Source organism: Anoplophora glabripennis, unplaced genomic scaffold (genome assembly GCF_000390285.2).
Source record: "Anoplophora glabripennis isolate ALB-LARVAE unplaced genomic scaffold, Agla_2.0 scaffold114, whole genome shotgun sequence".
Lineage (NCBI taxonomy): Eukaryota > Metazoa > Arthropoda > Insecta > Coleoptera > Cerambycidae > Anoplophora > Anoplophora glabripennis.
The window spans coordinates 4,576-29,196 of NW_019416319.1; the positions used below are offsets into that span (position 1 = coordinate 4,576).

The 24,621-nt window shown below is 31.4% G+C and overlaps 2 protein-coding genes across 2 annotated transcripts; both read right to left on the minus strand.

Moving 5' to 3' along the window:
* Positions 1-374: 374 nt before the first annotated feature.
* Positions 375-7,667, minus strand: LOC111691378 (the record flags this gene model as incomplete). The annotated part of the gene is made up of 5 exons (XM_023454084.1): positions 7,661-7,667; positions 5,502-5,946; positions 2,486-2,587; positions 832-937; positions 375-536 (listed from the first exon to the last, which is right to left on the minus strand). Coding segments are annotated over exons 1-5 (822 nt in total), but the record flags the coding sequence as incomplete, so codon positions are not given.
* A 3,478-nt stretch (positions 7,668-11,145) lies between these two features.
* On the minus strand, positions 11,146-20,466 carry LOC111691370. Its single transcript, XM_023454076.1, has 6 exons — positions 20,448-20,466; positions 17,296-17,740; positions 14,302-14,403; positions 12,645-12,750; positions 12,198-12,359; positions 11,146-11,196 (listed from the first exon to the last, which is right to left on the minus strand). Exons 1-6 carry the CDS (start codon positions 20,464-20,466, stop codon positions 11,146-11,148), a joined length of 885 nt encoding a protein of 294 aa, XP_023309844.1.
* Between the last annotated feature and the right edge of the window lie 4,155 nt (positions 20,467-24,621).

The following is a 24,621-nucleotide window of genomic DNA, read 5'->3' on the forward strand; positions in this document are numbered from 1 at the left end:
ACTAAATTTTTCTTTATTGTAATATATTTCACAAACCCTAAAACGTTTGTAATGATTTTTCGATAACTATCTTACTTTAGGAAATAATAGACGGTTTCCATACATATCAACGACCTTGTATATGACAGAACAATTAAAATTTCTGCTCTGGTTTTTAAAATTATAGAATTATTATATTCAGAGTTTTAACAACTATTGATATTTTTTACTTACTAGTAGAACAGTTCTGTTATTAATGATGTGATATTTTGCAGCCCTTATAGAAACACCTTCCTGACCTCTTGTCATCATAATCANAAATTTCTGCTCTGGTTTTTAAAATTATAGAATTATTATATTCAGAGTTTTAACAACTATTGATATTTTTTACTTACTAGTAGAACAGTTCTGTTATTAATGATGTGATATTTTGCAGCCCTTATAGAAACACCTTCCTGACCTCTTATCATCATAATCAGGAAATCGTATCGCAAATGTCGCAATATCGGTAGGTACCATTTGCACTCAGAATATGTAGCTTCTGCTGCTACTTCTGACTAAAAATAATTATAAAATGTGTTTCTTAGTATTGCAAAAAAACTTTAGCAATTCTTTGCCAGAAATTACGAGGGAATTTTCCATATAAATTTATTTCCCAAAACATCGGAATTAAGGGATCTTTTTGTGAGAAATAAAATTAAAACTAAATCCACCCCTTTAAAAGGGTTTAACTTTGATAACAGCAGTCGTTTTTGAAAATAAGTTTATGTAGAAAAGTGCCCTACTTTTTCGCAATATTAAAGAAACACCTAGATTATGTGACTATGTCTAATTGCTTACAGTAACACATACCTGGTCCATCATTACTTGCGCAGGAAAGCCATATACCAAAAAAGATTCTGTGACTACACACAATACTGTTGCAAACATTCTAATTTGATCCAATAAAACCCATTCGCTGAAAAACATTATATATAACAAAAATCATTGAGATGAACGAAAATATATTTCCAAGTAATAATTCTATGCTGTTGCTATGTTCTACACTGAGAGAACAGTTCATTATTGGCACTTCTTATTTCTTTCAAATGGGACATGTGAAATATATGGTCAAGTGGTTAATTTTGTTTAAAAATTACCACTTGCGTATAATGCCAAACGTTATTGCAAAAATTAATAACTATGGGAATCAGATAGTATCGATCCGAAAAAAAGAAAAAGTTTTATATGTAGTGATAACTTACGTTAAACATTATTAGTCCTGATTTGTTTTTATTACCTAAATTAATATAAATAATAATATATATTTTTTTGTTTTAGTTTGTCAACACAACTAAAAAAGGAAATCGAGCAGTTGACCCTTTGAATTTACCTCTTTTACTCCAGTCTAATTATTAGAATTTGAACGTAAAAAAAATATAGTAGACATTTTCTTGCACTTTACGACGGGACTTTATGTAGAATGATAATATGAAAAAAAAATAACTCGAAAGAAGTTACGCTAAGTTGGCAAATAGCAAATTTACGTATTTTTTCACTTTTTTGCTGCCCACGAAAGTCTAGACGTCCTATCGAAAAATTGTCATTTTCATTTTATGTTGTATGCAATTAATTAGCTACAATTTAAGGTAATTGAAGTCATATTTCACCAATTTGTTAACTGTAAAATAACGGCTGAACGCGGAAAAATCAATTTATTTTCGAAAACCGTGAAATTGTTGTTCCAGATATTTATTAAATTATTTCGTTTGTTTGTTTTGCAACTAATGGTTTAATTACTACTTAATTTTGGACGTTAATCATAGATATATATTCTAATTGATCCAAAGAAACGTGTCAAAAAGAAAAATTTGAAAATGTTGAAATTAAGTAGCCCTTTACAATAACAAAGTAGGACGTGCAAAATAGCGTTATAAACAAATTGTCCCAAGGTCAGGCTAAAGCCGCTCGGAATTCGCTCTTTTTAACATTAAATAGAGCTTGTTTTTACGGTAATTAAAAAAAGAGAGAGATCCAGCATGTTCTCTTGCATAATTGTTCCCAGAAAATTATGTGTGCTAGATTATAAGTATTCAAAACCCGCATTTGCTAAATATTAAATATGCCATCATAAGATAGGTTTAAATAGGTATGTGATAAAATATTGACTATTATTAAGGACTTGACATTGACATTAAAATCTAATAATAATTTCTTATTCTCCAATTTTCAAAGTTTCTTTTTTACAAGCAAGCTTATTTAAATGAACTATTATTATACAAATTTACAACTATGTTCGTTTCTTTTATTAAAGAATTTCAATTTTTTCATATTAGCGGTTTTCTTTAATTTTTAAATTTACTGCGTGATACAAATGTAATCTTTACTGTGAAATGGTGTACTGAAACTGCCAATGCAATCTTTCTGCTGCAAGAATTAATTATAGTTATTACATATTCTATTGAGAAATTTTGATTATTCTAATAAGGGTACAGTGATGTGTTTTTTTTTTGTAAAAACTACTTACCTTACCGTTGCATTATACATAGTTATACATATCATGGAAATGTTAGTCACCATCAACAGTGCAACTGGCACACTTAATATTGTATTTAAATCGTCGACGTACCTGGAAAAAACTGAATTATTTTTTGTCATTAATAAATAGAAATTAAACAAACAATATTGAACATCAAACTTTTCAGAAATTGAAGGCGATGGGATCAAGACTTAAAAGATATAATATCTTTTTAAGCAATAATTAATAGGTATTAATGGGTATTAAGGAAAATATGTTGTCATTAAACTGCTGTAGTTGAAGTCGCCATTGTTGTTCTTAACAGTTTTAATAAAAATATCAAATGTTTCATAACGTTAATAATAATATAGACGAGTTTGAAAATAATTCTCTCCCAAAAGTTCCGCACAAATCGCACTCACGCTAACGTCAACTTATATATCTAAGAAGTCACAAAAGTAATATGATTTGATGTACCTACAAACAATTCAACGACAGGTGTGTTCTCATTCCTTATTTTTTCAGAAAAGACAAACCATATGAAACCGTGGAGCCTTTGATTGGAATATTTTTTACTGAAAATTTACTGACAGCTGAAAAAGATATCGATCTTAAATAATTTTAGTTCTAATCTAGGAAAATGAGAAAAATATGAACGAACTTTTTTACTCTGAGATTTTTTTATAGAAAACTGCCGACGTCTCAATGAAGATGCATTTTTTCGAAAAAAGTTTCAAATAAAAGTAGTTCAAATTAAATTTCTTACAAAATTGCTCCTCTGAAAATTTCGAAATTCCCAATAGTTTTAACGTATATTTTTAAATGAAGTACAGATTATGTGAAAATTTATGTTTTGAAGCTAAAATAATGGCCAATTCATTTTTAAATAAAAAAGTATATGAATGAATTGTGGAAAATTCTTAGTAAGTCTCATATAATTTTCCAAGGTTTGAATATTTATGAGCATCAAACGTATCATTTATAGGTTTTCGAATTAATTATGCACTTTTTAATATTTTCCAGAAATATCTGTTTTCTTTGATTTTTTTTACTTTGAATATTAAAAAATAAAAATTTGTATTATAATGAAATTGGAAATATAAATTTGATGACAATAGGAAAGGAATTTTCTAGAGCTGCAATGGTACCTACAGGTAATAAAGATTATATCAATATATTATTTATTTGTAATTAAAAAACAACTTTTTTATTTATTATGGATTTTTATATCTAGTATTTTTTATGTAAAACTGCTTCATCGCTGTCGCAAAAAAGCTTAAAAAAATATATATTTTTTGTGGAAAATATTAAAAAGCGCATAATTAATTCGTAATGTTCATCGAAAATCTATAAAATGATACGTTTACTCATAAATAATTAAACCTCGGAAAACTATACAGGGTGTTTCATAATGATGTGCGAATATTTTGAGGAGGTGTTTAGAAAGTAATTTTAGGGGGTACTTCTAATACATTTTTTCATTTTGAGCCCCCCCCCCCGCAGAGAAATTATACAAACTTCAAAATGGCCGAAAAAAATAGCTTTTATATTTTTTTATTAAATGAGTTCATATTTGCTTAGCTTTTCCTATTCATAAAAAATAATTTTTGTAAAAAGCATGTAAAAAATGACAATCGTTTTTGGTAACTGTTATACTAATTATGTGCACCTAATCGGCAAGGAAAAATAATTTATTGTTTTGATCGTAAACCATTAAGTAGTATATGAAAAAATAGAAAGAGTAAAAAAAGTTTTTAAATGAAATGGAGATTAAACATTATTTTCTTGTTGAAATTGAATAATGCAGAAAAAGTTGTGACAGAAATAAAACCAAAGAGTGCTAATTTCTTTCCTTCAATGACATAAACCAGAAAAAAAACTACCAAATAATACCATTCAACTAGTTGTGTAACGTGTATCAAAATTGAAATTTCTAAAATAAATATAAAGCTAATTTTTCGGCCATTTTGAGATTTAAATATTTTGTCAAGGGGGCTCAAATCAAAAAAAATATATATACCTCCCCTGAAATTACTTTCTAAACACCTTAAAATATTTGTATATCATTATGAAACACCCTGTATAAGATTTTCCAAGGATTATCCGCAAGTTTCTTTTCTCTAATTCACTTTGTTGTAAAAATGAACTCCAAAACATTAATTTTCTCATAATCTGTATTTCATTTGAAAAATATACGGAAAAACTATTGGGAAAATCGAAATATTTCATAGAAGTATATATATATACAGGGTGATTCATGTTTAATCTGGATAACTTCAAGAATCGATAGAACTGGTTAAAGTAATGTTCATTCATGATATAAACTTATTTCCTAAATCGCATCGTTTCGGAGATAGAGGGCGATGAAGTAGGAATTTTTTTCTCTTTTCTTAGCACTGAAAATACTTTTGAAATAATACTTTTAATTACTTTTAAGGATGATTTTCACAAACTTTAGTTTATACAAATCATTGTGGGTTTATTTTTCATGGATTGCCATAACGTTAAATGAAATTTACGTGCTGGGGCGCTACATTGTCACGGATTTAATTGAATATTTCAGGCCAGATATCGAAAAAAAAACAAGAGACGAAAAAGTTTCAAAATTAATGAGACAAAAGTTATACTACTTAAAATTCTCGTTAATGGGAAATTTGTAAACACTGAAACAACATCAAAACCGACAACTAAAAATCCATCTAGTAACTGATAACACAGACCAACAAAATTAAAAAGTGTACATGTCAGACCCCCAGGCCGAAAAATTTGTTTTCTTGGATGTGATTATTAAATGTCAAACAAATATTAAAAAAAAGGCGGCTGTAAATAAAGTATTGTTACCGCACTCCATTGATTACAAAACTCGCCATTAGTTCATTTAGTCCCTTATAAAGGCTAATTTTTACACTGGAAATTATGAGAAAAATTGCCATTTTGGACACGATCGTAGATAAAAAATTTCATGCACCCTATTTCAAACAGTGGTTAAAAGCAAGCTAGTTAATTTAAAATGAATCAGACTAACCTCATAAGTAACTGTTGATGTTTGATTATCTTCTTCACGTTCCGAACATACACTTCAACATCCTGGTCATTTTCGATATCCTTAAGATTGATATCCCTAATCTTAAAATTTACTAGCCTAAATTGAATAGCAGCAAAAACTATGAGAGAACATACAAATATATTGAAATAAATAAAGACAAACGCGTTAATTATAGTTACGTAAATCTCGATGATATAAAATAATGGAAACGGTATATGAAAAGGTATAAAGCAGTTATACACAGAAGAGTTCATCGAAAGTAAGGGGGGTACTGTATATGCGGATACGGCGAGAAGAATGGCACTTTTATACAACCTGTCTATTGCTTTCAAATATTGTATTAAATACGTTATTTCGTCATCTACAATATCGACTTCCCAAAATTGTTCTTTTAATTCCAGAATTTGTTTGACCGTTTTTGTACCTAAAGCAAGCGCCAAATATTTAACACATATCTGTAAAAAGAATATAGTTATTAATGTTGTAATATTTATAAATATATATATGGAAAATGAACTTACCATAGTAAGTGCACTTATTGGTTCTATATTTTGTAGATTTCTATCTAGGTAGCACTTGCAAAGAGATAGGGAAATAATCCATACTGATAATAAGTTGTTGAAAATCACACGCCACTTTCTTATAGGGCGGTTAGGATCTACGCCAAGAAAGATAAATGCTTTCAAACAGAAATTATTCTCCATTTTGCAGCGCCGGCTGTTGTCAGAATGAAGCTAATGGAGTTCACCAAATGGTCTGTACGTTACAACGATTGCGTATTTAAAGACGACGGCCATTTAGAATCAACGCCCATCTATTCAAAGATTTATATAAACTGTAACTGCAACATTAAATATTGATGAAGTGAAATAATTGAAATACTGAAGTATATACATTACAATAAAGACTGCCACAATTTTCTATTATTTTAACTATTTATACCATACTTAATATTGAAACTACGACACAGTTTATAATTATTGTCGGCTTTCACTACTTCGGAAATTACCCCTAAATGCATTTTTACCGAGATTTACATGTATTGTCTACGGTGCGGTGCTGAGAGTGTCGTCTCGTCGATAAAGGGTCCAGTCGAGACGTTCGGACGCCTTCCTCATCACGCCAACTTCAACGACTGCTTGGGGATATATGTGGATGTCGCTCTGACCGATTGTCCTCCACCGGTGGCGGGTTAGATTCTTAGAAATGTGGAAACGATTTAATTTCTTTGATTGTCTTCTTCCACTCTGGAACACCATCGGAATAGCACGGTTTCCTGGAGACTTTCAACTGAGCCTTGTTGCATAAATGTTTTCAGGCGACACTTCCAGTAGTACTCTGGTATCTACATAACTTTTTTTAGGCTCTACCTTGCCTAGCATTATGTCGATGTCTCCTGTGAGTACCTGAAATATTTAGAAGCTTCGAGGGGCTTGTTGTATCCTTGGAATCTTACCACAGGATTGCATAATACCTGAGTAGATGGGGCGCTATATCTAGACTGGAAAGAATGTGTAAGAATTTTTTTTTAATAAAGGTTATTGACCTGCAGGGTTTTATACAACACAAAATGACAATAATTTAAAACGTACTGCATATACTGGTTAGGTTACGTTTCTGGTTATTGAATTGGAAGTCATCAGGATTGACATTCCATCTTACTCCTCGTTGGGTTCGCAGAGGCACTGTAGCGGCATTGTAAATATAAATAATATTCGGAGAATTATTAGAAACCAAGTGACCTGTAAGTTGGTTTCTAATTTTTTTTGGGGTAAATCAACAAGTATGGCCAGCGTGAATGTATATCATTCTTCTGATATACCCACAATTGTTTTGAGTTTTGTTCAACCTGAATTCAAGTCTTTTAATAATGGTGTACATTGAGGTACGTTTATCCGAAAGGTGGTATCCCGCACTTAATTTTTTTCATAGTTGTGTCAGAATAATGCGACATTTGTTTCCATTCGGTATGAGGGTTTTTGTACATATTGTAACCTGAGGGGTTATTTCTTTAATTATCTACCTTTAATTAATTATCTATTTAATTCTCGAAAGGGAGTTTATTAGCATTATACTTTAATTGACACGTGGGAACTTAGAAATGTTGTATGCTCAGAGAATTACTTCCAAGCACTTACCATTCATCGCTTACGTAGAATGTAATCCAGTGGCTGGCTTTACAGAGTGACACTGAAGTTGGAGAAACAAAAGGAAACACCAAAACTTCCAGGAAGGGTTTTATTAACAATAAACAAAACAAACAAACAAAATAGCAACACAACGGCTCGACATTATTAATTTATTTATTTACACGCGCGACAGCGTACCGAGATTCAGGGAATGCGCGCGTCATAGCAAAATTTGGAAAAACATCTATTATTAAATTTAATTAATTAGCCCGAGACTCTAAAGTTAATAATTAGTCTGCTCAGTGTGAAACCTAAGGAAGAACTGCCCTTTTCTCCTAGATCTCTCCTAAATTCCACAGTTCGCTTTGACACGCCCATTTCTTGGGTCCAGAAGTTTCGGTTCTTATCTTATTGGCGGAGACCCTGAATGTCGGGATGCTTTAATAATTAGGTTAATAATTATCTAATTGATTGGACCTTACATTTATACAAGAATTCTGACTTACTAGTAACCCTAGCCTTCCCCTAGTGACTCCGCGTAGCAATTACGGGACGGATTAGTCGATCTCATTTAATCTACTCTTATAGCTTGGAAAAATCCGTCAAAAAAAAAACAGCTTATTAATATACTTTTCTTTTTCAATCATTATCTATTTCACAATTTAATTTAAGTCTACATTGGAACCCCTACGCTCTTCTCGCGGTTTCGCGCGTTATTAAAAAGTTGGGTTTCTACGCGGCGCCTCCCAGACGCTTAACACATGGCCCCGACAGTATAAGTGAACTTGTTAAAAATATTGCTAAATTTCGGGTGGCCTTCCCCGAAGGACGGTCTTGGTGACGTTACTTACTTGCAGCCCAAAACTTTCGATAATTTGTGTCGACTGAAATATTCTAGTTGGCCCATCCGAGAACTAATAAATAAATGACTACGAGTCCCGGCTTTTGTTACAATATTCTCTTGCGTTTCTGAGAACTAAATTTTGTTCACCATCGCCATGTAAGAATAGAGCTTGTAACTCGACACCTTCACTTAAAATTTTCCCTATAGGGGCTAAAGTTACTCCTGCAGCAGCTGCAATACGGTCTTTAATTATATTTTATTTTTATTTGAAAAAATTGTCATAAGTTAATTATACACGTTAAACACGATAACTTTTGACTGGGAATTAAATTCCTTTCTTTTATTTTTCACCTCCATTGATTTATTTAGTATACAGGATGATACACTTCGTACATGGAAAGCACAGTAGGCACTCCAAGGTGAACGTCACGCCGCCAATGCTTTCTACCTCGGGTGTCGAATGCAGTTAATTCCAAGAAAGTGAGTGAAGTCTTCTTGGAATTCTATCGCAACAAACATCAAACGGATGCAGAGGATAACGACAAAATAAAACTCAGACAGTTGATATTCGTTTAATTTAATTGAAATGTGATATATGAGTAGATACACAATGGTGTTGTACATATTTTCTTCCAATATACAGGGTATTTCTAAAATAGGGTTCCAAACTTCTGCTGCGTTTATAACTCATTAAAATAAGCCAAGAAAGTTCCTATTAACATGTGCCCTAACACGCACTCTTAGGAAGTTATATGCCCTTAAAAGGGCGTAAACAAAACTGTTTTTTTTTTCTGTTATTGACAAAACGGTCGCAAATGAATAGAAAAAAAAATATGGGTCTTACATAACTTTTTACGTTAAATAGCATGGGCTACTGCGTTTTTCGACATGCAAATCATATGCGTCCCATTTAGGTTGGTGAAGGGGGTTTTCGGCCCGTAATTTTTTTTATTTCAATTTTTTTACAATTTTCTCTACAGATTTATAAAATCTGAACAATTTTACGTGAAAAATATTATCTTTGTCCAAATCTATATTTCCTATGGTTTTCGAGTAAATTGAGTTTGAAAATTCAGTAACATTATTTAAATAAATTGCAGTTATGAAGGATCCGATCATTTAATAAATAATTTAGGACACAAACTAAGACTATTTAAATTTAGAGTTACACTTACTAATTACTACTGCAGACAATAGCTAAATGTGAAATAGAAAATAATGGGATTAAAATTAGTAATAATAAGTTAAATTACAAGAACTGCTCGAAGTGACCACCTTGCATTTCGATGCATAATCTAGCTCGACGCTTCAATGATTTGCGAACTCTTTGGAAAATTCTAGGTGTTTGCCTTATTTCCATGCACGCGGTTTCAATTTCCTCCCGTAGTTGCTGAATGGTCTCAATTGGAATTTTATAAACCTTTGCCTTAAGTTGACCCCACAAAATGAATGGTCTCAATTGGAATTTTATAAACCTTTGCCTTAAGTTGACCCCACAAAAAATAGTCCAGGGGGTTAAGGTCAGGGGAACGTGGAGGCCAGGGAACAGGACCTCCTTGGCCTATCCATTTTTCTCCATACAACTCATTTAAGTTTTGTCATACTCGTACATTATGTAGGTAATAATAAAGTTATGTAAGACCCATAAATTTTTTTCTATTTATTTTCGACTGTTTTGTCAATAACAGAAAAAAAAACAGTTTTGTTTGAGCGCTTTTAACGGCATATAACTTCCTAAGGGTGCGTTTTAGGGCACATGTTAATAGGAACTTTTTGGCTTATTTTAATGAGTTATAAACGCAGCAGAAGTTTGGAGCCCTATTTTAGAAACACCCTGTATAATACCAGTAGTGTTTAAATAATTAGTTAATAATTATACATACGTTAACTGGACTGAAAAATGAAGACATAACGCTTAGATAAAATATGGGTCCTTAAGGAGTTACATGGTGTTTGATTTAAAAAAAATTAAATGATTTAAATGATAATAAACTCAACTGTAAACCCTAACTCACCTAATTCAATATAATTCCGACAGAAAACACCGACTTGAATAATAATAATATGACATATACATTACATAATAAAAAAAATGGTTGTGCAGCCCTGTTTAACTTTAAAAATTTCGAGAAATAATGACTTTACCGCTATGTAAGAGTAGTATATTAAAAAAGTATACTAAAATAAAAATTCCGCCAGTGGCGCAGAATTAGGAATAGGAAACTGCCCCTCTACACCTGTCCTACGCCTCTGGTATTAATCACGAACGATTTTGTAGCAGTTTTAATATGTTCTAAAGTATCTAATCTTTATGCCAAGTATGATAGAGAAATATCAAACAGGTTAAAGTAAAGGGAAAAAATCATTTATAATTTCTTAAATAAAGCACCCTGTAACTTCGTAAGGAGCTATATTTTATTTAAGCGCTATGTGTCACTTTCTCACATTTTCAGCAGAGGATTATCCAGTTGGCATATATATAATTATTAATGAATCACCCTTATATATTTAAAATATCCACTATTTCTTAATGCCCCAGATTTCACTGGAAAATTTGGTGCATGGCAACAATACACACTCCCAGTGCAAGTGCACTGAAATGTTGCTCTGAGTGCTCTGTGCAAAATTAATCGATCAACTCCCTCCTGGTTCATGTTACTTTTTGCATAAAAGTATAAAAGGTATAAGCAGTTTTCATTATCTGCAATAAAAATTATAGATTGAGATATGTGTTTTTTCTATTACGTAGTACTAACTTAATTTATTTGAATTTCATTGGAAATACGTATATTTATAGGAGCAATTTATACATGTTATTAAAATTTTTTAAAAATTGTGTACAGACAAATATAATTCCTATTCAAATCCGTACAAGAATATTGAATGTTTCCGAATGAGTCTAGAATATTTCTTGTAATTATTTTATAAAAAAATTATTAATAAATTTTATATTAACACATGTCCAATAATATATTCTTTCTGAAATACAGGGCGTTGATTTTTTTGTTTTTCTAATCTTAATTAATTTTCTCAAATTTCCTACGATTGGATTGCCTATCAGAGAACATGATTTACAGTGGACTAAATTTTGATCACCTCACCAAGGGCATGTAGACGATAGTATTCCAAAGAAAATAATTGTTGTTTATTAAAACTTTTTTTCCCATTTTTCCATATTGTTTCCATAAAATTTAAAATATCCAAGATATTCATTAAAAAATACATTTTTAATTAAATATATATCTTATTATTATTATTATTATATTATATTATTATTATTATAATTTGGGTCCCTTCTCCTTTTATATATTTCAGAGTAGTAAAAAGTTATTTTCAAAGTTCGATATCTGGAAAATGTAGGTACATGATGTGCTATATGAATTTTGTTTAAAATTTTGAGAAGAATTGAAATATGGATTAATATGCAGGGTGTTCCATTAAAAGAAAAACAACTTTGTTTCGTCATGACTTTTTGACTGATACTGTATACTAAATTTTTCTTTATTGTAATATATTTCGCAAACCCTAAAACATTTGTGTCATGATTTTAGTTAGTTATCTTACTTTAGGAAATAATAGACTGTTTCCATACATATCAGAGACCCTGTATATGATAGAACAATTTAAATTTCTGCTCTGGTTTTTAAAATTATAGAATTATTATATTCAGAGTTTTAACAATTATTGATATTTTTTACTTACTAGTAGAACAGTTCTGTTATTAATGATGTGATATTTTGCAGCCCTTATAGAAACACCTTCCTGACCTCTTATCATCATAATCAGGAAATCGTATCGCAAATGTCGCAATTTCGGTAGGTACCATTTGCACTCAGAATATGTAGCTTCTGCTGCTATTTCTGACTAAAAATAATTATAAAATGTGTTTCTTAGTATTGCAAAAAAACTTTAGCAATTCCTTGCCAGAAATTACGAGGGAATTTTCCATATAAATTTATTTCCCAAAACATCGGAATTAAGGGACCTTTTTGTGAGAAATAAAATTAAAACCCTTTAAAAGGGTTTAACTTTGATAACAGCAGTCGTTTTTGAAAATAAGTTTATGTAGAAAAGTGCCCTACTTTTTCGCAATATTAAAGAAACACCTAGATTATGTGACTATGTCTAATTGCTTACAGTAACACATACCTGGTCCATCATCACTTGCGCAGGAAAGCCATATACCAAAAAAGATTCTGTAACTACACACAATACTGTTGCAAACATTCTAATTTGATCCAATAAAACCCATTCGCTGAAAAATATTATATATAACAAAAATCATTGAGGTGAACGAAAATATATTTCCAAGTAGTAATTCTAAGCTGTTGCTATGTTCTACACTGAGAGAACAGTTCATTATTGGCACTTCTTATTTCTTTCAAAATGAGACATGTGAAATATATAGTCAAGTGGTTAATTTTGTTTAAAAATTACCACTTGCGTATAATGCCAAACGTTATTGCAAAAATTAATAACTATGGGAATCAGATAGTATCGATCCGAAAAAAAGAAAAAGTTTTATATGTAGTGATAACTTACGTTAAACATTATTAGTCCTGATTTGTTTTTATTACCTAAATTAATATAAATAATAATATATATTTTTTTGTTTTAGTTTGTCAACACAACTAAAAAAGGAAATCGAGCAGTTGACCCTTTGAATTTACCTCTTTTACTCCAGTCTAATTATTAGAATTTGAACGTAAAAAAAATATAGTAGACATTTTCTTGCACTTTACGACGGGACTTTATGTAGAATGATAATATGAAAAAAAAATAACTCGAAAGAAGTTACGCTAAGTTGGCAAATAGCAAATTTACGTATTTTTTCACTTTTTTGCTGCCCACGAAAGTCTAGACGTCCTATCGAAAAATTGTCATTTTCATTTTATGTTGTATGCAATTAATTAGCTACAATTTAAGGTAATTGAAGTCATATTTCACCAATTTGTTAACTGTAAAATAACGGCTGAACGCGGAAAAATCAATTTATTTTCGAAAACCGTGAAATTGTTGTTCCAGATATTTATTAAATTATTTCGTTTGTTTGTTTTGCAACTAATGGTTTAATTACTACTTAATTTTGGACGTTAATCATAGATATATATTCTAATTGATCCAAAGAAACGTGTCAAAAAGAAAAATTTGAAAATGTTGAAATTAAGTAGCCCTTTACAATAACAAAGTAGGACGTGCAAAATAGCGTTATAAACAAATTGTCCCAAGGTCAGGCTAAAGCCGCTCGGAATTCGCTCTTTTTAACATTAAATAGAGCTTGTTTTTACGGTAATTAAAAAAAGAGAGAGATCCAGCATGTTCTCTTGCATAATTGTTCCCAGAAAATTATGTGTGCTAGATTATAAGTATTCAAAACCCGCATTTGCTAAATATTAAATATGCCATCATAAGATAGGTTTAAATAGGTATGTGATAAAATATTGACTATTATTAAGGACTTGACATTGACATTAAAATCTAATAATAATTTCTTATTCTCCAATTTTCAAAGTTTCTTTTTTACAAGCAAGCTTATTTAAATGAACTATTATTATACAAATTTACAACTATGTTCGTTTCTTTTATTAAAGAATTTCAATTTTTTCATATTAGCGGTTTTCTTTAATTTTTAAATTTACTGCGTGATACAAATGTAATCTTTACTGTGAAATGGTGTACTGAAACTGCCAATGCAATCTTTCTGCTGCAAGAATTAATTATAGTTATTACATATTGTGTTGAGAAATTTTGATTATTCTAATTATTCTAAGGGTACAGTGATGTGTTTTTTTTTTAAACTACTTACGTTACCGTTGCATTATACATAGTTATACATATCATGGAAATGTTAGTCACCATCAACAGCGCAACTGGCACACTTAATATTGTATTTAAATCGTCGACGTACCTGGAAAAATCTGAATTATTTTTTTGTCATTAATAAATAGAAATGAAACAGACAATATTGAACATTAAACTTTTCATGTCATTAAACTGCTGTAGTTGAAGTCGCCATTGTTGTTCTTAACAGTTTTAATAAAAATATCAAATGTTTCATAACGTTAATAATAATATAGACGAGTTTGAAAATAATTCTCTCCCAAAAGTTCCGCACAAATCGCACTCACGCTAACGTCAACTTATATATCTAAGAAGTCACAAAAGTAATATGATTTGATGTACCTACAAACAATTCAACGACAGGTGTGTTCTCATTCCTTATTTTTTCAGAAAAGACAAACCATATGAAACCGTGGAGCCTTTGATTGGAATATTTTTTACTGAAAATTTACTGACAGCTGAAAAAGATATCGATCTTAAATAATTTTAGTTCTAATCTAGGAAAATGAGAAAAATATGAACGAACTTTTTTACTCTGAGATTTTTTTATAGAAAACTGCCGACGTCTCAATGAAGATGCATTTTTTCGAAAAAAGTTTCAAATAAAAGTAGTTCAAATTAAATTTCTTACAAAATTGCTCCTCTGAAAATTTCGAAATTCCCAATAGTTTTAACGTATATTTTTAAATGAAGTACAGATTATGTGAAAATTTATGTTTTGAAGCTAAAATAATGGCCAATTCATTTTTAAATAAAAAAGTATATGAATGAATTGTGGAAAATTCTTAGTAAGTCTCATATAATTTTCCAAGGTTTGAATATTTATGAGCATCAAACGTATCATTTATAGGTTTTCGAATTAATTATGCACTTTTTAATATTTTCCAGAAATATCTGTTTTCTTTGATTTTTTTTACTTTGAATATTAAAAAATAAAAATTTGTATTATAATGAAATTGGAAATATAAATTTGATGACAATAGGAAAGGAATTTTCTAGAGCTGCAATGGTACCTACAGGTAATAAAGATTATATCAATATATTATTTATTTGTAATTAAAAAACAACTTTTTTATTTATTATGGATTTTTATATCTAGTATTTTTTATGTAAAACTGCTTCATCGCTGTCGCAAAAAAGCTTAAAAAAATATATATTTTTTGTGGAAAATATTAAAAAGCGCATAATTAATTCGTAATGTTCATCGAAAATCTATAAAATGATACGTTTACTCATAAATAATTAAACCTCGGAAAACTATACAGGGTGTTTCATAATGATGTGCGAATATTTTGAGGAGGTGTTTAGAAAGTAATTTTAGGGGGTACTTCTAATACATTTTTTCATTTTGAGCCCCCCCCCCCGCAGAGAAATTATACAAACTTCAAAATGGCCGAAAAAAATAGCTTTTATATTTTTTTATTAAATGAGTTCATATTTGCTTAGCTTTTCCTATTCATAAAAAATAATTTTTGTAAAAAGCATGTAAAAAATGACAATCGTTTTTGGTAACTGTTATACTAATTATGTGCACCTAATCGGCAAGGAAAAATAATTTATTGTTTTGATCGTAAACCATTAAGTAGTATATGAAAAAATAGAAAGAGTAAAAAAAGTTTTTAAATGAAATGGAGATTAAACATTATTTTCTTGTTGAAATTGAATAATGCAGAAAAAGTTGTGACAGAAATAAAACCAAAGAGTGCTAATTTCTTTCCTTCAATGACATAAACCAGAAAAAAAACTACCAAATAATACCATTCAACTAGTTGTGTAACGTGTATCAAAATTGAAATTTCTAAAATAAATATAAAGCTAATTTTTCGGCCATTTTGAGATTTAAATATTTTGTCAAGGGGGCTCAAATCAAAAAAAATATATATACCTCCCCTGAAATTACTTTCTAAACACCTTAAAATATTTGTATATCATTATGAAACACCCTGTATAAGATTTTCCAAGGATTATCCGCAAGTTTCTTTTCTCTAATTCACTTTGTTGTAAAAATGAACTCCAAAACATTAATTTTCTCATAATCTGTATTTCATTTGAAAAATATACGGAAAAACTATTGGGAAAATCGAAATATTTCATAGAAGTATATATATATACAGGGTGATTCATGTTTAATCTGGATAACTTCAAGAATCGATAGAACTGGTTAAAGTAATGTTCATTCATGATATAAACTTATTTCCTAAATCGCATCGTTTCGGAGATAGAGGGCGATGAAGTAGGAATTTTTTTCTCTTTTCTTAGCACTGAAAATACTTTTGAAATAATACTTTTAATTACTTTTAAGGATGATATTCACAAACGTCAGTTTATACAAATCATTGAGTTTTGTTTTTCATGGATTGATATAACGTTAAATGAAATTTACGCGGCTGGGGTGCTACATTGTCACGGATTTAATTGAATATTTCAGGCCAGATATCGAAAAAAAAACAAGAGACGAAAAAGTTTCAAAATTAATGAGACAAAAGTTATACTACTTAAAATTCTCTTTAATGGGAAATTTGTAAACACTGAAACAACATCAAAACCGACAACTAAAAATCCCTCTGGTAACTGATAACACAGACCATCAAAATTAAAAAGTGTACATGTCAGACCCCCAGGCCGAAAAATTTGTTTTCTTGGATGTGATTATTAAATGTCAAACAAATATTAAAAAAAATGCGCGGCTGTAAATAAAGTATTGTTACCGCACTCCATTGATTACAAAACTCGCCATTGGTTCGTTTCGCAATCTTCAATCGTACGGTAAAAGTCTAGTTACCAGACTTATTATGTAACACACTCATTTTGCACAGTCCCTTATAAAGGCTAATTTTTACACTGGAAATTATGAGAAAAATTGCCATTTTGGACACGATCGTAGATAAAAAATTTCATGCACCCTATTTCAAACAGTGATTAAAAGCAAGCTAGTTAATTTAAAATGAATCAGACTAACCTCATAAGTAACTGTTGATGTTTGATTATCTTCTTCACGTTCCGAACATACACTTCAACATCCTGGTCATTTTCGATATCGTTAAGATTGATATCCCTAATCTTAAAATTTACTAGCCTAAATTGAATAGCAGCAAAAACTATGAGAGAACATACAAATATATTGAAATAAATAAAGACAAACGCACTAAATATAATTACGTAAATCTCCATGATATAAAATAATGGAAACGGTATATGAAAAGGTATAAAGCAGTTAAACACAGAAGAGTTTATCGAAAGTAAGGGGGGTACTGTATATGCAGATACGGCGAGAAATATGGCACTTTTATACAACCTGTCTATTGCTTTCAAATATTGTATTAAATACGTTATTTCGTCATCTACAATATCGACTTCCCAAAATTGTTCTTTTAATTCCAGAATTTGTTTGACCGTTTTTGTACCTAAAGCAAGCGCCAAATATTTAACACATATCTGTAAAAAGAATATAGTTATTAATGTTGTAATATTTATAAATATATATATGAAAAATGAACTTACTATATTAAGTGCACTTATTGGTTCTATATTTTGTAGATTTCTATCTAGGTAGCACTTGCAAAGAGATAGGGAAATAATCCATACTGATNTTAATGTTGTAATATTTATAAATATATATATGAAAAATGAACTTACTATATTAAGTGCACTTATTGGTTCTATATTTTGTAGATTTCTATCTAGGTAGCACTTGCAAAGAGATAGGGAAATAATCCATACTGATAATAAGTTGTTGAAAGTCACACGCCACTTTCTTATAGGGCGGTAAGGATCTACGCCGAGAAAGATAAATGCTTTCAAACAGAAATTATTCTCCATTTTGCAGCGCCGGCTGTTATCAGAATGAAGCAAATGGTGTTCACCAAATGGTCTGTACGTTACAACGATTGCGTATTTAAAGACGACGGCCATTTAGAGTCAACGCCCATCTATTCAAAGATTTATATAAACTGTAACTGCAACATTAAATATTGATCAAGTGGAATAATTGAAATACTGAAGTATATATATTACACTAAAGGCTAGCACAATTTTACTTTAATTATTTATACTGTACTTAATATCGAAGCTACGACACAGTTTATAATTATTGTCGTCTTTCACTACTTCGGAAATTACTCCTAAATGCATTTGTACCGAGATTTACATGGATTGCCTGCGGTGCTGAGACTGTCGTCTCGTCGATAAAGGGGCCAGTCGAGATGTTCGGGCGCCTTCCTCATCACGCCAACCACAACGATTTAATTTGTTTTATTATCTTCTTCCACTCTGGAACATCATCGAGATAGCACGGTTTCCTGTAGACTTTCGACTGCGCCTTGTTGCATATAAAGCTTCCTGGCGACCTAACTTTTTTTTAGGCTCTGCCTTACCTAGCATGATGTCGAGGTCTCCTGTGAGTACCTGAAATATTTAGAAGCTTCGAGGGGCTTGTGTAGGCCTTCTACAAGTTCCTATGAATTTCGGAAGCTTTTAGGTGCTTGTTGTATCCTTGGAATTTTACCGCAGGATTCCATAATACCTGAGTTGACGGGGCGCTACATCTGAGGTCTAGACTGGAAACAATGTACTGGTAAAGAAATCTAAGATTTTTTTTTATAAATGTTATTGACATGCAGGGCTTTATACAACGCAAAATGGCAATAATTTAAACCGTACTGCATATACTGGTTCAGTTCACTTTCTGGTTATTGAGTTGGAAGGCATCAGGATTAACATTCCATCATAGTCCCCGATGGGTTCGCAGAGGTTCTGTAGCAAAGTTAAAGTATAAGTAATATACAGAGCCTTCATAAATGATTAGAAACCAAGACACCAGTAATTTTATTTGGAACAGAAATGATATTTCAGTCACGTTCATTCAGTAACATCAAGATCACATTAAAACACCGCATTCTTACTTCAGTAGTATTTATTTCACTCCTTGTTTTTTAATATGCTGAAGTTTGCTTCTTTATACAGGTATATTGTAATTTCTGTTTCCCTGATGATGAAACAAGTAATCAAGTAAAAGATGTAACAAAGTGCTACCATTTAGTGACCATTGCTACTAACTGCGTTCATAATACCTGTAGTACAGGTCATATTTTGCCATTTTTTGGCCTCTTTATAGGTCTCAGGCAGTTAGTAATGTAACCCGAGGGGTTATTTCTTTTTCTATCTATCTTTCATTATGACCAGTATCATAACGAGTCTGGATTTCAAAAGAGTTTACTATTTAATTCTCGAAAGGGAGTTTATAATTATCATTATACTTTAATTAATACGTGGGAACTTAGAAATGTTGTATGTTCAGAGAATGAATTTCAAGCACTTACCCTCTATTGCTTACGTAGAATCGATCCAGTGGCTGGCTATACAGGGTGTCACTGAAATTGAGAGAAACAAAAGGAAACACCAAAACTTACAGGAAGGGTTTTTAATAACAATAAACAAAACAAACAAACAAAATAACAACACAACGGCTCGAACAACATTATTAACTAATTTATTATTACGCGACAGCGCCAGCATACCGAGATTCAGGGAATGCGCGCTCCATAGCAAAATTTGGGAAAAAACTTTATCCATTTTTAAATTTAATTAACTAGCCCGAGACTCTAAAACTAAGTCAACTGTTCAATGTGGAACATAAGGAACAACTGCCTTTTTCGAGATATTTCCTGAATTCGATATCTCGCTTCGACACGCCCATTTCTTGGGTCCAGAAGTTTCTGTTCTTTTCTTATTGGCGGGAACCCTGAATGTCGGGACGCTTTGGCATAACTATGCCATGTTAATAGTTATCTAAATAATTCTGAGGCTAAACTTACAAATAACCCTAGCCTTCCTCTAGTGACTCCGTTTAGCGATACGGGACGGATTAGTCAATCTCATTTAATATATCCTTATAGCTTGGAAAATCTGCTTATCATATATCTTTCCGTTCGAATCATTATCAATTTAACAATTTGATTCAATTCTACTTTGGAATCTCTAAGCTCTTCTCGTGGTTTCGGACGTTATTAAAAATATCGATTTCCCTCTTTATACCTGCTCAACACATGGCCCCGATTCTAAGTGAACTTGTTAAAAAAATATTGCTAAATTTCTCCGAAGGACAACGCTAACCTGCTTGATAGCCCTTCATTTTCGATAATTTGTGTTGTCTGAAATATTTTACTTTTTGGCCCATCCGTTTCGAGAACTAACAAATAAATTACTACGTGTCCCGGCTTTTGTTACAGTAACAGTGGCCACTAGCATTAGCAGTAGCACTTATGTTAGTTACAGCTTTTACTTGTATTTACTTCTCTCTTGGATTTAAGGAATCAAAACAATTGAATCGTTCGTTGATTGTTTTATCTATGGCATTGATGAGGACTAACAAGTCCTAAACCGGTATATATCGTGTGTTCGGCCGTTGCATGAATCTAGCTGTACTTAATGATATTACAGGTGATATCCATTGCTAGGCGGAGCTATAGCTGGTAGAGTGGTTTCCTGCAATATCATCACTTAAAAAGATGGAATACTAGGACAAACTAATAGAAATAGGAAAGAAAAATAAAGGTTCATTATATTGAATTACGTATTTACTCCGTCTTACTTAAGACTATGTATGTTTTGTTATGTCTCTCCACAGAGATTTCAAAAAGTTATTTGTTAGAAATAACCCTAACCGGGTCCTTGTGTCGCAGGATTTTTTTGTTATACTTTTTAGTAAAAAAATTCTATTAGAATTAAGAACGTGTTATTTCTTTGTAAATAGCACTTTTGCATTTTTAAAGCAGGTTCGTCCTTTTTTAGCGTTCCTTCGAATATATTTTCCAGAGGTGATAACGATGAAATAAAACTCTAGAACTAAAATAATTGGTGTTCGTTTAATCCAATAATTTGATAAGTATATTATGGTCCATTCATAGAACTAGGTGTTTTACAGGACATAGACTACAAGCCCATCGGAAATTTTCAAGGGGTCATTTGGCCCAGCATGAATACTTATAAATCAATACTACCACATGTAACAATAACTTTAGAAACTGTGCCGTCAATTCTTGTGGGTACAATTGAGTACACAGCTAAGTTAAACCTGTCCACCAAGGGTGGCAAAACATTTTTGTACGGTATTTCTAAAGTATATAGGTTATACAAAAAAAATGAACTTCGACCTAATGCCGTACAAAAATAGCAATACCGGAAGCCAGTTTCGGAATGATACGAAGATAACTTTTTTAGTAATTCCGTACATATCTGCTGATACAGGGGTTAGAAATGCAGGGTGTAACCCTCTATTTTAGCCCCCATTGTTTCAAGTCATTGAAATATGAGCGGCATCGATTCCACATGATTATTTAACTCTCCAAATAATTCTTACAACTATGCCGTCTGAAAATTATGGTTAATGCAAAAGTTTATATACAATTACTTGTATTTTGGAATTTAGTCTATTTTTTTGATAAGATTATTAATTCCTGTACGGCAACCACTTTTTTGATAATATATAACCAAAAACTATCGTACTAAGTCATGGCCGGTTATAATAATTAATGGTACAAATCAAAAATTCGAATTAAAAAACAACAATTGAGATATAACCTATTTCATCACCGGCGTGAGCAACAATAACTAATCGATTACCTTTAGATATGGTTGATAGCAAACCGTTGTTGCATTGTCTCTGAACTGTTGGAACTACTATGGCCGCTCAGCGTGAATGTTTATCAGTCTTATCTATTACTACCCGCCGATTGTTCTTAGTTATCCTTAGTTTTCTTCCAATTGAATCCAAGATATTTAATAATGGTATACAGTGTGCAAAACCGTACTTATCTTATCAACTTCGATGTCACCTGTTACATAGGTGTTGTATAAAAAGGAAAACGTAATATTAACGGTTGGTAGAAGGAAGCACAAAAAACAGGCACTTAGGTAGGAAATTCTGGAAGGAAGCCTAAATAGTTGAAGATAGGCAGTTGAAGTGAGAACAGCGCGGAGTGAAAAGTAAAACGATCAGTGTAGTGTGAAAAATATAGAAGTAGTGGAAAATTAAGTGTTTAACCGTTATTAGTTAGCAGGTAATATTCTTTAAGTACTTTGTTGTTAATTGTTCTATGTAATCTTATGATTGTGATGGTTATAGATGTTTCATGATAATAATTCTTTGTATGTTTAGCTTCCATTGCTTTATGCTCAAGGGCATATATTTTTCTAAGGTAAAATTGTTATAATTATTATTAACGATTGCTCATTATTTATTTCATGTTAAAATATATATATTGTGTGGGCGCCCAGACATTACAATAATGACTCCTTTGTTTCACATCTAACTTGTTTTTGTCATGATTACGTTGTTCGTAAAATATAGATGTTTCATGATAATAATTCTGTATATGTTTAGCCTTCATTGTCTTACGCTCAGGGGCGTATATTTTTCTAAGATAAAATTGTTACAATTATTATTAAAGATTGCTCATTATTTATTACATGTTAAAATATGTATATTGTCGTGACTGCCCAGATATTGCATTAACGACCTCTTTGTTTCACATTTAACTTGTTTTATCATGATTAGGTTGTTCTTTGATTTCTTGTGCTCACTTTATGTCATACGTCTATACGAGCCTTGTTGAATTTACTAACATTTTCGCCCGTGCGGAACGAATCTGGATTAAGCTCGATTGCCTCCCGTATGGGACTCCAGTGTTATGAAGGATCTTCCGAAATCTCAACTATAGCTGGATTGCCTCCCGTATGGGACTCCAGTACCTTCCGGCTCTGCCGGCTAACTAACACCAAACCTCTTCAGTTTTACTTGGAAGTGTGTATGACTAATATGAGGTAACAGATGACATTTAGTGACACATTAAATGAGACAGGTCTTATTTATCATTAGCAAAGGTTCTTAATTTATGCCTTTGGTTAGCGGTTGTTTTGTATTTATATTTGGGTGGTAAGAGCAACGATCGTGGGTTTCTCTGCCATGCTCTTTCCCCACAGGAGCTCTAGGTGAGCCTGGCACTCTCCTTTTATGTTAAATGGTTGTTAATGTTTTTGTTGTACATTCTATTTGTCAAATGTTTAATTTGAAGATTGTTGTATGTAAATAAATGTTAGGTGTATTTACTCTGCTTTTGTTTTTATAAAATTAAACCATACATCCCCTCAAAGAAAGTTAGTAGGCAGCGCCTATCGGTCAATTAAAGGTAGATACACACAACGTAGGTATTCTTTATGACGATCACATATTTTTGGCCACAATTACGTTTATTTTTTTATCGAATCTGGGGTTGTTATACTACAACAGGGAGGTGCGTTTTCCCCGAAAAGTCGTATTCCGCACTTAATTTTTCTTATAATTGTGTCAGAATAATCCGAAATTTGTTCCCATTCTGTTATGTTGGTTTCTGTACCTATTCTGTTGTGTTTCTCAAAACAATTAAATTGTATTCACCATTATTATTGTTTACAGTTTGTAACTTGACACCTTCATTTATTTGACTGGGAATTAAATTCCTTTCTTTAATTTTTCACCTCCGTTGATTTATTTAACGCACATGACGATACACCTCGTATCTGGAAAATACAGTTTGCACTGCAACTTGAACGTCACGCCGCCAATGCTTTCTACCTCGGGTGTCGAATGCAGTTAATTCCAAAAAAGTGAGACGTCGTCTTGAAATTCAATCTCAACAAATATCAAACGGATGCAGACATAAACGACAAAATAAAACTCAGACAATTGATATTCGTTTAATTTAATTCAATTGTTAAATGTGATATATGAGTAGTAAACACTACGGTGTATCATATGTTTTCTTAGAATATACATAGTATAATAACAGTAGTGTTTAAATAATTTATAAATAATTGTACATCCGCTAACTGGATAATCCTCGGCTGAAAAAATGAAGAATTGACACATAACTCTTAGAAAAATTTACCGGTGTGAAAACAGCAGCCAAAGATAGCAGCTAAATTATCCGAACTTGGCCGATCCTAACATATGTCCAAAGAAGTAAGAATAATAAAGATACATGTTTTAGCAAAGTCTGCGATTTATGTTTATGTAACAAACCAATGAATGAAAATATTATATGAATATGAAATTTGTTGTGAATTTCCCATTCTGCTTCTAGAAACAAAAAATTTTTTTTAGGGTGCTTTCTGACCATCCCCGAAATGGCTGCCAAACTATCTCGGCTCTCAATCATACGATTTTTATTAATTTTGTTGTACGTGTCACATTTTATTACTAAAGCCGGAATTTGGACGTCCGGTTGACTCACAATTTTTTTTTAAGGGT

Coding starts and splice junctions, on each gene's coding strand:
- LOC111691370 (XM_023454076.1), bottom strand. Junction 14,404..17,295: donor CATCAACAGTTACTTATGAG/GTTAGTCTGATT, acceptor AGATTTTTCCAG/GTACGTCGACGATTTAAATA. Junction 12,360..12,644: donor CGCAAGTGATGATGGACCAG/GTATGTGTTACT, acceptor AATTATTTTTAG/TCAGAAATAGCAGCAGAAGC.